The sequence below is a fragment of the Cimex lectularius genome, unplaced genomic scaffold, assembly GCF_000648675.2.
Source record: "Cimex lectularius strain Harlan isolate CLEC.00 unplaced genomic scaffold, Clec_2.1 scaffold286, whole genome shotgun sequence".
NCBI lineage: Eukaryota > Metazoa > Arthropoda > Insecta > Hemiptera > Cimicidae > Cimex > Cimex lectularius.
In genome coordinates this window covers 118,168-135,524 of record NW_019392975.1, presented here as the reverse complement: position 1 = coordinate 135,524, position 17,357 = coordinate 118,168, and the positions used below count along the sequence as shown (strand labels likewise).

At 35.0% G+C, this 17,357-nt stretch overlaps 1 protein-coding gene across 1 annotated transcript in view; it reads left to right on the top strand.

Annotated features, from left to right (window-relative positions):
• The first annotated feature begins 12,235 nt into the window (after positions 1-12,235).
• Positions 12,236-17,357, top strand: part of LOC106665473 (homeobox protein goosecoid-like) — a 49,037-nt gene continuing 43,915 nt past the window's right edge. Inside the window, exon 1 of the mRNA XM_014391905.2 lies at positions 12,236-12,631. Within this exon, the coding sequence (XP_014247391.1) occupies positions 12,454-12,631 (178 nt within the window). The 5' untranslated portion in view covers positions 12,236-12,453. The remainder of the gene's footprint in view (positions 12,632-17,357) is intronic.

Below are 17,357 nucleotides of genomic sequence, written 5' to 3'. Positions count from 1 at the left end.
ATTCTGCAGCATAAGTTGTATTGTAAATTCACCTAGCAGGCATCAAGAAGAAACACACAGTTTGTATTTTTGTGCTCTGGCTTAGTTTAACAAACTTGAGTTTATTCAGCCAATTTGACACAGGTTGTTTCTTTTTTAGCAAAGAACAGTTAACACGCAATCTTTGTACTAGGTTTGCAGCATATAGTTAAATTGTAATTTTGTAGATTGGTTGTTTCTGGTTTTTTTGGTCTTCCTATGTTAACTTTTTTTGGTCTGTAAGACGAAGATGGCGAGAATCCGAAAAATGTACGACAGGCAAAAAACAACAAAGAAAGGCATAAGGTGGTTATATACTTTTTCTGCTGTTGAAGTCTGGAATAGATAGCTAATTTTATTTTTGTAGTTTTGGTCCATATATCCACGTTATTCAGATGTGCTTGCTTATTTGACCAACCCAACAAGGCAGGAGGGCCAAAATGGTCAGATCTCGTTAAATTATTGTACGTTCATCACCTTGCAGTCATCAAGGAAAAACACAATTTTTATTTTTGTGCTCGGGCTTCGTTTAACAAAATTGAGTTGATTTAGCAAGTTTTATACAGGTTGTTTATTCTTTAACAACAGTTAACAAGCAGTCTCGATTCTGGGGTGTTTGTTCTTTTTTCCGATGTTGCATTCTGCAGGATATCGCATTTTTATAGATAGATTGTTTCCACCATTTTGGTGTTTCTAAATAGGCTGTTTTGGTTTGTAAGACAAAGGTGGCGAGAAGCCGAAGTATGTATGAGGTCTTTATTTTGGGTGATATGTAATTTTTCCGAGTTGCAGTCAGGAGGAGACAGCTAATTTGCATTTTTGTAGTTTTGGTCCGCCCACTTAAGGCATTTTGATCTCTGAGCTTCCTTATTTGATCAAAACAGCAAAGGAAGACCAAAATGATCAGAACTCATCAAACTAGTGTACATTCATCACCTCGCATACCTCAAGGAGAAAACACACAGTTTGTATTTTTGGACTCGGTCTTAGTTCGTACATTTTTTCCCGATGTTACAACCTGCAGCATAGTTTTCTTGGCCTTTTGTAGATTGGTGTTGGCATTTTCGTCTTCCTATATTTGTTGTTTTTAGTCTGTAAGACGGAGAAGGCGAGAAGCCGAAATATGTATGGCATATAGTTTTTTTTTGTCGTTATGATCATAATGGTTCGCATGTCCTCTATATTTTGGGCTGCAAGATTTTTAATATAGCAAGGAACCGAAATACGACTGACAGGTCAAAAATAGCGAGGATAGGCAGACCAAAATGATCGAAAATGCAAGTTCAAAATCCCAAAGATCTCAAGGAAATTGTCTCTTTGTATGAGACTGAGCTGACAAAGTCATATGCAAATTCCTAAGTAAGTTCCTTAAGATTGCGAAATACTTCGTCCAATCAAGTAAAGACCAGGAAAGTATTTTACCTAATAAGAGACAACGTTTCACCTCTGGCTCCAGCCTTATGCATTTCTATTTATAATTATCGCATTGATTTGTCAAACTGTGACAAATTGCAAAACCTACTTGAGAAAATTTAGCTAATTTTAGACAGATTGGTTAATCCTTGATTGAACAAGGAACAATCTCACACTCTCTCTCCTCTCTCTCTCGTTTTCTTTCTCTTTTCGAAGTCCTGTTTTGTCTAATAAGTTAATATACGAATTTATCAATTACATGAAAAACGAGAACTTGAAAATATTTTAACATGTTACAACGAAGACATAAACTTAAGACTTTTGGGCATAGAAACCCTTTCAGTGTTCATGTCAATAAATTAACACTCATTCATTAAACACATTTCTTAATCAATGGCGAGCAATTCGATTTCGTTTTTTATATTAAATCGATAAATTGAAGCTTTATAATAAACGTCTGCTTTGTACAATGTTAATTGTGCCTTTACGATTTACGATATTGTCAAAGCTAACTGGATAAGGGAATGGGAAATTTTCTAAACGGAATTGGTTGTTGCGTGAAAATTATCGAGTAATTGGGTGATAAGCTAAAGATTTTTTAAGTTTCATCTTGAGGTCTGCGGGGTGTTGAACCTGGAGCGTTACCGGTCATCCTGGTCTGCTATCCTACATTTGGTCTGACATTTCGCTACTTTCAGTGGTTAGCCTGTCTATTATTTTGTAAAATATAAAAAGGGAATAACCAATCTTCAGATTTGACCCCTTTTAGATAGATTTACAGTCAAAATCGGTACTCCACTCTTACCATCGAAAAATATCCGTCTTTCCTCAAGGAAACGTGTTGGGTCCTTTCCTTTATTCCATGAAACATATCTTTATTAAATCGATACTGTGCTGTACCGGGACTCCGAGCTGGCGCAAACATCTATAATAATTGATCATAAATCTGAACATAATAAGCAAGGTTAGCTGCAGGAGTGGATAAAGTTTCGAGCTTTAGATGAACCTCGAGATTGGTAAAGCTTATATTGCATAAAAGAATTATCAGACCAGTCGTAATTCATGGAAGTGAGAAAAAACCCAAAATTATACATAATATTTGTTAAAAAAAGATCCTGAGAAAGGTGGTGCATCTAAAATGGCAAAACGTAATTGCAATGAGGTCCGTTTTTAGTCTGTCTGTCATGTATTTGACTACACAACACAGGCATATTCAATGATGATCCCATTTGTAGATTATACAATGAGGAGAAAGAAACAGCCACCTATCGAATACGAAGCAACAGCACAAGTAGACATAGCTTGGAATACAAAGAAAACCCGGGGAAAAGAATTCTAGCGACGGTCAATGACCTAGTACTCTTTAAAAGAAGGATTGAATCATGAATCGACAGACTGAACCAAGAAACTACAAATAAGCCAGAAGGATGCAGAGCTTGGGGAACATGAACCCTCACGTCCTAGTTTACTTTCATCATCATCACCATCTTCATTATTTGTCTGCTACCATTTGGGAACTATTGAGGTTATTTGTAACTGAATTTTAAAGCTTTTTTTAATATAACCTTTGACCTTTGCCTGTATTTATTGACTATAGGTACTAGTATCAATATGGAATTACGAGATACCATTACCAGTGAAGTATCGATGATTTTCATAATTTTAATGACTTTTAGTTCGTTCGCTTCTGACAAAAATTATAAAAATCTGTTGAATCTGGGTCGTCGGACCTCCTTGACTTTTCCCTACCTTCAATAATCAAAACAGGCCCTATAAATAACAAGGGGCAATAAAGGGCTCTGTAAATTGGTTTCCCGCTCGTTAAGAGGGTTTGACTTTTGTTGTTGGCGTCTAGTCAAAGATTCTTCTAATTGGGTTTCAATAAAACGGCAGCCCTAAGAGGAGTAGAATGAAATAAGCAGATCGTTTTATATGATAATTAACTTAGTGCATTGTCGGCCCGTAGTCCTGCTCATGACACTACTCCACCGATTGCCATTGTCCTAAACTGCTCAATCGCACCCTCCGCCCACAATCACAACACCATTTAACTCGCCCCCTTTCGGACGCCTAGCATCAAACAAGCAATGGGCATTTTCCGTCTCTATTCTCAATCGCTCAATGGCATTAATAAAAAAAAGCTTTTCAGTCTATAGATTCTATCTCGTCGATTGTAACAGGCTCGTGTCGATTTAAAAATAACCAATGCTATCTTAATTGTCATAAATAAAAATTTTCAGTTTTCAATAGGCACGTGTAATATACTACACCCTTTGAGCGCTAGTATCCCTCTTTCTATATCTATAGGACATCGTTGAGTCCTAGTTCATCAAGAAATTTGATTAGTAGGCACGATTTCAGTGGTTGAATTTCTTGTACAAACACTTCCTCCTGCGGACATGTAGCGCCACAGTTGTTAGTAAGTGTATTGGTGTCTCCTCTGCTTCTTTGCAGATTTTGGATTATACCATACTTCTTCAAATGCCCATTTAATCTGTAGGGTCCTGCTAAGAAGCCAGTTAGGATCGAAGTTTTTACTCCTTCCTTTAATGCATTTCGCTTCTTTTCTTCCAAAACTTGCTTGCAAATCCTCTTCTGGTCAGCTCGTCTTGTTCATTACCCTTACTTTGTGCCCTGGCACCCAAGATATTGTCGGGTTGTTTTATTTTTCCAGGATAAATTTTTACGAACTAATACTTTCAGTGCTATTGGCTGTCTGATCTTATAAGGTTTTTTTTAAACTTATTTTCAAGCATTTATCAATAAAGCTAGTGTTTAAGCTTTTCTGAGTTTATTTACTAACGGATTGCTTAGAATATACTTAGTAAGGTTTCTTCGTTGGTTTTGAAACTATCTGTGTATCATATATTTGTATTTAATTGCTAATTTATACTTATGTTGAGGTGAGCGGCCCCAGAAGAAAAGTCCCACTGCTTTCAACAACATCAACATTTTCCCAATGTTTTGAACGAAGCATTGGGACTTTTCTTCTGGGGCCGCTCACCTCAACATAAGTTTAAAACTAGCAATTGATTATCCAACGGCCGACTAAAACAAGGACATATTTGTATTTAATTTCTCCTGATCTTCTTTTTCTTTATAGGCTTTTAAAAGTTTACATCATGTTACCAAAGGATGTTTCCTTTGGTTTTTATGTATTATTGTTTCGCTAGAAATGTTTAGTCCTCATCCAATTTGTTTGTTTCTTCGGGTCTGAATGACCTTTTCCTTGTTCGTTCTTTTATATGATCACTGGAGCTCTATTTCAACCAATGCTTCTAGTTTTTCCTCCTCCTAACTGGCTTTCTGTTAGCAGAATACCGTCCTGGGCAGATTTATCCTCCAGGGCTTGTAGCCTTTTTTCTTAAGTTGTTCATATCATAAGCCATGTAGATCTTAAACTACCGGGTGACCCTTAATCCCACAGCTTTCCTTCTGTTTTACCGCAATGTAGCTGCTTCATTTCCAATGGTGAGTAGTCTTTACAAGTATTTATCTCCTTAAGGGATCGGGGTATTTGATTGGTTCGTCAGAAGCTCTATCTGGAAAAAATCTACTTATTACAATTTAGGCCTAATTGTATAAAGACCTCTTTGTAAGGAACAGTTTTGCCTACCTTTTCTGTAATGATCTGCAACCCAAAGGTACCGCCACCTCACAGCCGCCAGCTCCAATGACATCAATTGTGGAGCCATGTGTACAGTCACTCTTTTGCTGGGTACAGTAAAGCAAGGGAATCCAGTGTTATTGATTTCAGTTCTTCAGGTGAAGTATTTTCCTTAGACAATAGCTACACCAGACGGCAAATTACCCCTGTTAGAATGAGCTATTCCAACCCTGAGGGAAAAGTCAGAAATAGTCAGGTCCACGATATTTGTGCTGTTTTCTAGTTCTACCTTGAATCGTATTTTTTGTGTATAAGGACGGTTGTGTATAAGCAGTAGTATATGTTGTTGTTGGAAACGATCAAATTACGAGAAATCTCACAATATTGAACTTGTGTACATAGATTTTTTCTTCTTAAGGTTTTAAAACGTTTTAGCATTTCGATGGAAAGCACCAGTTTTGGTCCGTCTAATCTCGCTGTTGCTTAAAGCCCGGTTTAGCCATATTAAATATAAATAATGTTCGTAAAGGGCTGTTTGACGAGAAATTTTTTAAATTACTTGGTTTTTTAAGATATATTTTTTAAATGTTTATAATTTATTTAGCCGTGAAAATGAAAGGGAATGGCTACATAATAGAGACCGTTAACACACGAAAAAATATTACTACCGCAATGTAGTATAATATAAAAACAGAAATTATCTCCTTCTGTCTATCTAGACTCTAGATAAACTATGAGGTCAGTTTTTAAAATATAAAATATATGCAAACATATTTATTAATAGTTAAATGGATAACGTGACGTTTATTATAGTCTGAAAATATTCAATGATAAAACAATTTTTCAGACGAAAAGTAGTCGAATATCGAGAAAGATTTAGTTTGAAATCAGATAAGTTTGTCCAGTGGTTTTCAGGAGATTCGGCTGACCTCAGGTCACACAGGCAGTGCACCCGATTGGACAAATCTCGAGGACAGTTGATCAAACAAAGCCCGATGTATTTGCACAGACGCAACGCTAGAATTTACCTGAAAAAGAAAGAAAAAAGTAAAAATTGAGATTCGCTGAAATTGTACTACAGATACGATTACAAATAGTAAATCCTAACCGAATATAAATGGAATTTCAAGAAATAACTAGTTGCAAACAACAGCAAATAACTTGAAGGCTTTCGAAAAAATCCTACAAAAATAATAAGAAAAACGGATTATTCTGTTTAACAGTTTTAAGCTAATTAAAGTAATTGGGAAATACATAATGTAATTTTATGCTACATATTTACAATAACATTGACATAGTATGGCGGGGGGGGGTCCTGAGGCCATCTGAGCATTTAGTCGTCTGGCGGGATTGTAGGGATGGGTTATGTTATGGATATGGATTGGCCTAATGGTTTAGGTTAGTGAAAAGTTTATTGTGGAACTTTGAAAATTTGGCAAGAATTAATTTTTTTACTTACAAAGGGTATTTTGATTTTGTTGTGGAAGTGTAAAAAATTTGAATGTGTAGGAATATTTAAGATTGTTTTGCCCTGATGATGACCTCAAAATAGGTCGAAAGCTTAGCAACTGGATTTACTTTTTTCTTCAAGACCCTACCTTGATCCAGAGTGTTCGTCAGTGAAAAAGTGTCGATATTTCTAACATTTCATCAAGGATATAAGCAGTTGGAGTCAGGAGCACAAACCAAGCGCTGAAAATGGCGAAAAGCAGAAACACGCCTGACAGACCAACTTAGGGCGAGGACAGGCCGATAAATTGATCGAAACCGAAAAAGTACAGGTCCCATCATCATCAAGGTATGGTCTTGAAGAAAAAAACCTAAGTCAGTTGCTGCTGTCAAGCTTTCGACCTATTTTAAGGTCATCATCAGAACAAAACAATCTTAAATATACTACAGATTTAAATTTTTTAAAGGCAATGTAAAATTTTCTTGAAGATCCAATCACAGTCTTTGGCAATGTTAGGGCAGAGTTAGTGTTCAAAAATTTTAGATCGCCTGTAAAAAAAACTTGAATCTGTAGGCATATTTAAGATTGTTTTGCCCTGATGACGACCACAAAATAGATCAAAAGCTTGGCAATAACAACTGAATTTACTTTTTTCTTCAAGACCATACCATGATCAAGAGTGTTCTTGAGTGCAAAAGTGGTCGATATTTCTAACATTGAAAACTTAACTGGTTTGTTCTCTAAGACACTTTTCTTCAAGGATATAAGCAGTTAGAGTCAGGGGCACAAACCAACCGCTGGAAATGGCGAAAAGCAGGAACACGTCTGATAGACCAGAACAGGCGAAGACAGGCCGACTAGGATGATCGAAACCGACCAAACTACTGGTCCATCCTAATCCATGAAACATGAAATTTCACACTATTGAGAAGAAGAATAAACGGTCCAGCATAAAATTACGCCGTAGGACTAATAATAGAAAAATAGGTCTGGTGGTGAGTTAAAATGGAAATATTGGATAAGGGAGGTTGTGAGAGTTTAAGGGCGTCTAGGGGCGGCTCTCCCCCGGGACCCTCCTAATCCTCCCTCCTTTCTCAAACACTCAACACCTCGCGATAAGTCTCACAGGCCAAGATTAAGCGGAAGCTTTTTCCGAAAGTCTTTTAAGAGATGGACTAATGGAGTCCAAACTGCTAAGCCCCCGGGGATCCACCACCCCTCCGGAGTCGTAAACTTTTTTAAAAACCGCAAAGTTGAAAATAAGAATTAGCATGTCCCCGTTTTCATTTTCTTCCCCAGTCTTAAACTTTTAATCTTACGCTGGTGAATCGGAACGTTCGAGATCTTGGAGTTAGGCCCCGTTGCGTCATTCGCGCCCACCCGATCCGCTCTCATTAAATTCAATATACCTTTAACTTTATTAAGAGTAATTAGATCGATTCGACGAATGAATGGGAAGTTTCTAGGCCCGGAGTCACAACATTCCCGCCTACCTTTTTTTCGTAGTGGAATTTTCCACGGCATGGAAACCCTTTCGTTTCCGCACCACCTCGCTCCTTTTCCCTCAAAGAAAACAACCTTAATTAACTCAATTTTCATTATTTTTGTTTTGAAACCCTAAAACATTTGGCACTTTCTGTACTAAAGAATTTAAACAGTGTTTTGCCATTTACATATTTTTTATTTATAAATTTTACATCTCCTAAAGTGTACACAGCGATACAAACAATAACAGCCGATTTTAAATTTAAATTTGACATTAAATTTATTTACGTTCTCCTTTATTAATAAAAAAAGAAGGGATTGGATAAATATTAGCCAAAACTATCACAAGTTCAAATATTGCAATTGCACATTTTCTAAATATTGTCTTTTCCCTTTGCGAAAACAATCTCATTTCTCTCAGAATTATATCTATCTGCCATTATATCTATATATCTATGTGCAATAAAAAACAACATTCTTTCTNCTTATATATAGCGGTAGATAAAATAGTATTTATTTATTTATTGTATTTGTTTAATAATAGAGCTATAGAGGCAGTTAAAAGGTAAAAGGAAGTAGAAAGATGTAAAGGTAGAGAGAGGAGGAGGAGAAGAGAGAGATAGATAGGTGTTTGGCTACTCATGTTGCAAACTTTGCCAGTAGATTCTTCATTCAAAATGGAACCAATGAGTCTTAATTAACTATGGTTCGAAGTTAGTCCAGATTTTCTGATTTTTTAAGAATTCACGATCTTGCTTCAAATAAACAGTGATAACTCCAAAACTAAAAGGTTTTGGACAAATCTGTTGATACCATTGAAAACAGCGTTCAATTTCCAATAAGATATGGTCAAATCCTAAACTTGTAAACGTTGGTGAAATAAGCGTTTCAGTAGCCAGAACTTTGAAAAATCATTTGTTTTCCAATGTTGAAAAACTTATTACTAAACTACTATTTCCAAACCTAGAGACCAGCAAATTTCAGAAAACGTACTCCATTTAATTTCTTTAACTCCGAAACTAGTTACTAAACTACATAGTTAATTAGGACTTTTCAAAAATCATACATTAACATTAGTGTAGTAACTAGTTTCGGAGTTAAAGAAATTAAATGGAGTACGTTTTCTGAAATTTGCTGTTCCTTTTTGAATGTAGATTCTACTGGCAAAGGATAGAGATAAAGGTAGATAGAGTAGAGTTATATATTCTACATAGAATTATGTATTTGCTTAATAATAAGATAGATAGATAAAGAGAGGTAGGAAGACATAAAAATAGAGAGGAGGAGGAGAGAAAGAAAAAATGTAGATAGATATATCGATGGATAGAGATAGATCAATACAAAGAGAGAGAGAGAGAGAGAGAGAGAAAGAAAGAGAGAGAGAGAGAGAGAGAGAGAGGGAGGGAGAGAGAGAGTGAGAGAGAGAAGGAGGGAAAGAGAGAGAGAGAGAGAAAGAGAGAGTTAGAGAGAGAAGGAGGGAGAGAGAGTGAGAGAGAGAGAAGGAGGGAAAGAGAGAGAGAGAGAAAGAGAGAGTTAGAGAGAGAGAAGGAGGGAAAGAGAGAGAGAGAGAAATTTTTTAGTTGAACTGTTTTAAGTAGGGGATGACAATTTTTTATCTATCTAATTTCGTTCCAAAACTGCCATCAACGGCTCTAAAAAATATCTTTATATAGCACAATTGAACTTTCTATCTTCAAATACTCTTAGAGGGTCACTCAAATTATAAATTCGATTATCAAGTTTATTCCATGGTCTAAGTTCAGTTTTATATTCTTAAAATGAAGTTATAAATTTAACCGAGTAACAAGGAAATCCAACGTTGATTTATCCAATCGGCTGTAATAATACGGTATGTTTATCATCCCCGTTTAAACAATCAATGCCAATTTAACATTATCCTCTGCGATTGGTTTCATTTACAGCGTTCTTTTTTTTATCAAGGTTTAATTTTCCCAATATTTTCAGAGTTTTAATCATATAATTGGGAAATATTTATAGCCTAACGGTTTAATTTACAAACACCCACTGTATTCCCATATTGATAAGGAAAAATTAAGAGAAGTGTAGAAAGGCCAGGAACAAAGGAAACTCCACAAATATCAACAGTTTCCGTTAAGACATTTTTAAAGGCATTATGATCCTTCAAGATCATGATATATATTCATAGAAATATTGTTTGAATGTTTGAAATTTTCAGAAATATTATTTCAGTTGTGCGGTTGTGACCAACAAGAACAACAAAAAATACTTTGGTTTCCCAATATTCAATGTTTTGATCTGTCAGTCATGCTTCCGTTCCTCGTCTCCTTATTTGATGGTTGGTGTGTGTGTGTGTTATTCTGTTATGTTCTTTTTATTGGTTTAGAAAATGGGCGTGTTTAGTCCTTTCCATTCTAAAAACCAAGCAATGATGAAGGAAGATGGACGTTGGTTTTGGCATTTCGGTCCGTTTTCTCTTATTGTTTTGGTCTGTCACACTCGTTTTGGCCTTTTTCTACCTTCAATGTATCGAACTACAAACCGTTTTAGGTCTGCATTTAGTTAATTATATAAAAAGGACTAATGAATGATGATGATCTTTCATTAAAGAATGAAGAACGAATACAACTTGTGTACTTGAAAGGAAAAGTGATTTTTGTAAAGTACTTTGAATTTCCAAAAATGGATCGCAGTAATGAATTATTTTAACAGTTTTAGCAACATTGCATTGAAATACTTTTTTCTTAAATCCAAAGCTGTCTGGGTGTTTTCTTTTTTGAAAAAAGTATAAATGCAGGAACGATACGTTGAAAATAATTGCTTTGTCGTTGAAAAGTGAATAGTGTGATAATCTATGATAATCTAGACCAGCTTATTGGTGTAAACCAGTTCAATCCCATGTATGATTTCGAAAAGGCTATGTTAATTCGATATATTCTAAATTTTGTGGTTTTGTCGCATGAACAAAGAGTACATTGAAAGAGGAAATAATAGTGTTGTCGTTTCGTTGCTTCGCCCAGTTTACATCCCTGACTAAATGTTGTCGTCATAAAGGTCAAGGAATTCAGAGGATCTAAGAACAAAAATAACCAGAAACGATGAAATTACTACTGTGTTTTATGTATTCCACATTCTTTTCTCTATCTTTACCGTTAGATATTTTGCCAATGAAAAAAAGGACACGCGTGCCAAAAAAGCACACAGACCAATCACTGAAGGGCAGGCGGACGAAAAATTAGCAAAAACGACCAAACTACTATTTTTTAATACATTTTACGCTTTTTTCTATATCTTTACGGTTAGCTATTTTGTCAATGGAAAGAAAACAAGGACATGCATGCCAAGAAAAAAGTACATAGACTAACCACTGAAGGTCAGGCGGACCAAAATCATCAAAAACTCCCAAACTACTATTGTTTCCTTCATACATTTTACACTCTTTTCTAATAAATTTTTTAATAAATTTTATACAATTTTTCTATATCTTTGCTGTTAGCTATTTTGTCAATGGAAAAAAAGGACATGCATGTCAAGAAAAAAGCACACAGACCAATCCTGAAGGACAGACTAACCAAAATTATAAAAAATGACCGAACTACTATTGTTTTTCATATATTTTACACTCTTTCTACATCTTTAATGTTAGCTGTTTTGTCAATGGTAAAAAGGACATGCATGCCAAAAAAAGCACACAGACCAACCACTGAAATGCCAAAATGTCACGTGAAAACGGCGAGTACAGGAGGACCAGAATGGTCAGGAAGACTATTGTATTGCTTATTTATTTTAGATTTTAAACATTATTTGAGATATTTTCCTGTTCCGAGTTGTGCAAATTTGTGATTTTGTCCTTGCCTTGATTGTGTATGTGTCTGATTACTTTTATAAAATCTGCTGTTCAGTTTATAGTGTGGTTGTTTCGGAGAATTTGTCAATCCCACAGTTAAGAGTTTTTATTTGCGAAGGACAAAAAAATAAATGGTCGTTTGGGTTTTTAGAAATTATTTCCTTTCTGTAATTTAATACGATTATGCATTTGTGAAATGGGAGCGAGGAAATATGAGTCTGAGGTCAATTTGTTGTCGGGCCTAGTGACACTGGACAAACAAAGGCAGGTGCCCGCTGGCAAAAAGTGATCCCCTGAACAAATAGGTAAGAGGGCAAATATTGTCTCCTCATAAAAGGCAAATTAGTGCTGTCGGTGCAGAGGGGGCGGCAATTAGAGCAAGATGTTAGCCGGTAATGCTGGGAAGGGGCTCGGGACAGGGCGGACCCGCCCTTGCCACGCCTCTCACCCCCAGGATCGCCAATCCGGCGTCAGTCCTCCTACTCGCCCCTTCCCGCAGACCGAGTCCTCCGGCACACGTGGGGTGGCAGCGAGGAGAACAGTCCCCAAGCTCCCGAGGGTAGAAAAGCACGTCGTCGAAGCGGACGAGAGATATACAGGACGGCGTCTCTAAGGTTCAGGAGGGCTGACGGCCCGGGCAGCGAAGAAGAGGAGATGGGCGTCTATCCGCCTACCGGGAAGCCGAGAGGCCTCTTCACCATAGACTCGATACTTAACAGGCCTAGTCAACAACAGCAGCCGCAGCTGAGGCAGAACCCGATACATTTCGGGCACCTGGCAGCAGCAGCCGCCGCCGCTGCCAACGTTTTCCCACCTACTCCTGATTTCCTAGGTAAACCTTTCACCTATCAACTAATTAGGTATATTAATAAAATTGCCATCCGACATCCTCCCACGTGGACATCATCTATCACAATTTATACAAAAAAAACCTTTATTTCTCGTATTCCGTACATGGTATTCCAAATGTACATCTTTTTTGAAGCTATTATAGAACGGCTTTCTTTGGTTTCTATTTTTTTAAACTTCGGAAAGCCAAATTGATCATAGCGTTCCACTTTTTTGTCTATATGCCCTCAGGAACCATCCCTGACAATTTGTACACAACTAAATTTGATTTCTCATATTCCGTACTCGCTAGTCCATATGTACATACTTTTTTGAAGCTATTAGAGAAAAGTTTTATTTCTATTTTTTTTAAACACCTGAAAGTCCAGATTGATCATAGAGTCTCACTTTTTTTCAATATGCCCTCAGGGTCCATCCCTGACAATTTATACACAAAAAAATTTGATATCTCGTATTCTGTACACGGTAGTCCAAACGTATAGATTTTTTGGAAGCTATCAGAGAAAGGTTTTACTTGGATTTGTATTTTTTACACTCCAGAATGCCCAATTTGATCATAGGTCTCCATTTTTGAAGAGCTTAATAGTGTGGCCAGCCTTACAGAGGTATTTGAGTCGGAGCGTTTGGTGTTAATTGCTGTATGTTTGTTTATATTTCTTTGTTTGTTGTAGAGTTGTTAGTACTCAAAACTGAAAAAGGTTTAGGTTTTTGGTAGTTAACTTTCTTTCAATTTTCGTTTTTTATCTGTTTATTCTTATTTTCCTGTAATTTCATTTTATAAGCTTTTTTGTTATTTCCATTGACCATATCGCAAATTCTCCCTCTTCAAGCAGTATATTTACACTTTATCAAAACCTAATTACTTTTAGTATTTTAATCTTCATTCCGTGTCTTTTTTATTCGAGAGATTTCTCAATAAACTCTCTGACGAACTGTATTTAACTAATAATAAGGAAATATCCCTTAGGTTTTCCAACTGATAGTAAATACTTGTTCAATTTTATTACTGAAAAATCGCAAATATTCAGTGAACTTTAAAAAATTAAACTTTACATGATCATCCCGAGGAAAAGGTAAAAACAGTTACATGTTGATGATAGTCTCATTGATTTGACATGATTGAACATTGATCAACTATGTTTCTACTTTTTATTTATCTTCAATTATATAATTTTTATTATTAATTGTAATATTCCTATAACGTGTAATAGTTTTATTAATAATTCATGAAATAACGGAATATTTTGGTTTTTTCTTAAACAACGCATACTTTTGTATTTTAAAACTTTTCTTTCGCATAAGAAAAAATATATCTTTTCATAAAAAACCCGTTTATCAATTTAATTAATTTAATTGCATTGTTTTGACAACTGCCCCTTGCTGCTGTACCCCTGATCTGTTTTATGATAATAGTCGAAAATTTGACTGAATATATCAATGTTATTACCACGGTGTTTTTTTTGTTTTTGATAAAAAGCGATTACACATAATAATATCCTTGCAAATATTAAAAAAATATGTATATTTAAATTTTTTGACCCCCGTGTTGAAATTGGCTTTGAACTAAAACCCGAATGCTGTATTAAAATTACGTTTTAATCATATCACCATAATCAGACATTCAAAACCTTAATTATAGAATTAATCATTTTACAAACAAATTGTGGGAATGAAGATTTGTAAATTATGTAAAAACAAATATGATCATTTTTTCTTTATTTAGTAAAAATTAAATGGATTTACAGCTGAAAATTGACAAAATATTCGGCCAATTTAGCTTGGTGATAAAAACAGGAAAATTATTAATGTTTATTAAATAAAATATTACATTTGAAAGGCAGTCATGCTGCCCGGCCAATTTGACTTACTTGAATCCCGGCATAGCCCATGGAATTTTAATTGAGAATACAGTGAAGTCAAATGCTATTTCTGGCCAGTTGTGGCTTTGTTTAGTGATGAATCCCTACTTTAACCATTAAATTGTAAGTTCTGCGAGGTGATATGCAGGATATATCGGTCCTTCGGTCTTTCCCTTTTTAGCTTGTGGTCATCTTCAATGCTGAATTTTACTATGCTTGCCAAAATTATTATTACAAACTGGAGATGGATTGAAATGATCAGAAATGTCTTAACTAATAGCAAAGATAGTATACCATTTTTTTTAGAAATACAGTGTTTTAAAGAAATAACTAAGAAATAAATTATAAAGGGTACAATTGAAACATAAACAGTCTAAAAGGATTACGATAAATAAAATAATAGAAAAATATAATAATATGTACATTAAAAAAAAACCGACCGTTCATTAAAATCTTTCAGCTAGAAAAACAAAAATAGTCGGTCGTATGGGCATCAGCCTGCTTATAACCCTGATCAAACACTGTCGGAGAGGATTGGATACAAAAATAATCAGAACAGTCAACCTATTATAACTTTTTATATATTTCTTATTGTTTCTTCATCTTTACTGTGAGCTATTTTGACAATAAAACAATCAAAAAACGAACACGTATGCCACAAACGTACATATACCAACCAATAAAAACCCTAAACGCGTCTGAAAAGTCAAAAAACCAAGTATAGGTGGACCAAAAAGATCGGAAACAGGAAAATTACTATTATTTAAAAAAATATATATTTCACTTTTTTTCTTCGTCTTTACTGAGATCTATTTTGTCGATAAAAAGTAAACACACATGCCGAATAGGTACACAGACCGACCACCGAAATTCCGAAACGCATCTAACAGGTCAAAACAGCAACGAATAACGGACAAAACAAATAATCGAAAACACCTATATTGCTATTTTGTTGAAAATATAATCCTTATTATTATCATCTTCATTTTTACTGTGAGCTATTTTGTCAATAAATAAATGAATTCACATGCCAAAGAAAGCACTCAGACCAACTGAAATATCGAAACGAGTCTGTCAGGCCAAAATAGCGAGGACAGACGGACCAACATGATCTGAAGACCAAACATAATCTAAAATAGGGCAAGATTAGTTATTAGCCTTTTGACAACTATTTATCTAATTTGGACAATTGCTTCTATCATTTATATTGAAAAAAGAATTAACATTTGCTCCTTAGACAAGCTTGTCCAGCTTTTTCATGACTTCCAGCTTATTTTTCAAATTACTCGTGAGTCTACCACCCGATCCTTAAATAATTCCTTAATAAACCAAACCGGTTTTACTGGTTGTTTCTGAATTATTGCACTTATTCGGCTAATCTGAAAAGAGCTCGGTCACGGTTTGAAAAAAAAAATTATTGTAAAGTGTTCCCCTCGTCTGTGACACTACTACGATTTGGACGTTACATCCAGCAGTTTGGATCTTTATTTTGTGAATAGATTTTTTAGTTACTCTCTTCCTAAAATAAATTGTAAATAGGAAAATTTATCGGATAAATTTATGCTAGGACAAGTCTCATGGAGGACTGTAAATGTGATGTATGCCACTGACGAGGTGTTCAACTTTATTTTCCGTAGACAGTACAATTTTTTAGTTGTTGACATGTCTTTTGGCAACATAAGGGAAGCTAGTGTACTTATTAATATAGCGTTTTCATCCTTATAAGTGGCGTTAAGTGCATTCTCATCTTAGGTAAAAACATGTCAACAACAGTGGTGCGAGTAATGACCCTTGTGAAACCGGTTTACAGTGAAAAACCTATTCAAAAAAATCTTGAAATGATAAGATGTCCTGGGGTAAAAATAATTTTAATTTGTATAAAGTCCTTCATGCTTTGTCCAAGACATGAGAAACATTAATTTATTCTATAACACTTTGAGGATGATGAATGGTAGAATAGTGAACAAAAGCTTAATTGATTGGTAGGAAGTAGGAAGTAGCATTATAGATAAATCTTATGTGAGTTAATTTCTGGAATAGTTTAGAAAGATTTCTACTAAATTTTACTTTAAAAAAATTTGTGCAGTTAATATTAGTTGTTTTAAATGAGTTTCATTGTTATTTAAATCTGTTTGTCGTTTTAGAAAAAAAAGTTTTGCAATACTTTTCTCGTTTATTAAGTTATTTTATTGAGGTTAAACTTCGAAACAGATTGAAAATAGGCTTTTACTCTAATTTCTTTATTTGTTGGGGGTTTTGTTGGCATTAACGCATTATTAATAAACTTGGTGGCCCTGTCGAATAACAAACAAACAAGAGCGGTTTGACACTGTTGATTTAATGCATTTCAGACCAGGGCCGGCGAGCAATGAGCGGGACAAACTTGATTTGTATTATTAAGCCTCTGCGCGCACCACGCGATTTACGGAAAGTTGCCCCCGCTGGGAATTATTTATCAAATAGAATAGAAAAATATGAAACAATAATTTTTTTTTACAAATTTGAAGTCTCAACGTACTAAATTATAAAGAGAAATTAGAAAATTCAGCCCTACATTATTTGAACAAGTATAGTGTATATAAAAAATGACATTTTTTAATCCAAAAATCAATATTTCCATTTTTTTAAATTTAAATTAAATAATATGAATATTCAAAATTTAAGGCATTGTGAGCCCCTGCCATTGACCATGATTCATTCAGGTCGATCTTCTACAATTTTTTGTAAATTGTTTCTTAATTCGATTTAAGCTAAATTTTATATTTTTCCCTCATGAAGAAATCGAACATACGAAGAGGAAATAATTATGTGTTGTCGTACAACTGCCTCGACTTGATTATATCCCTGACC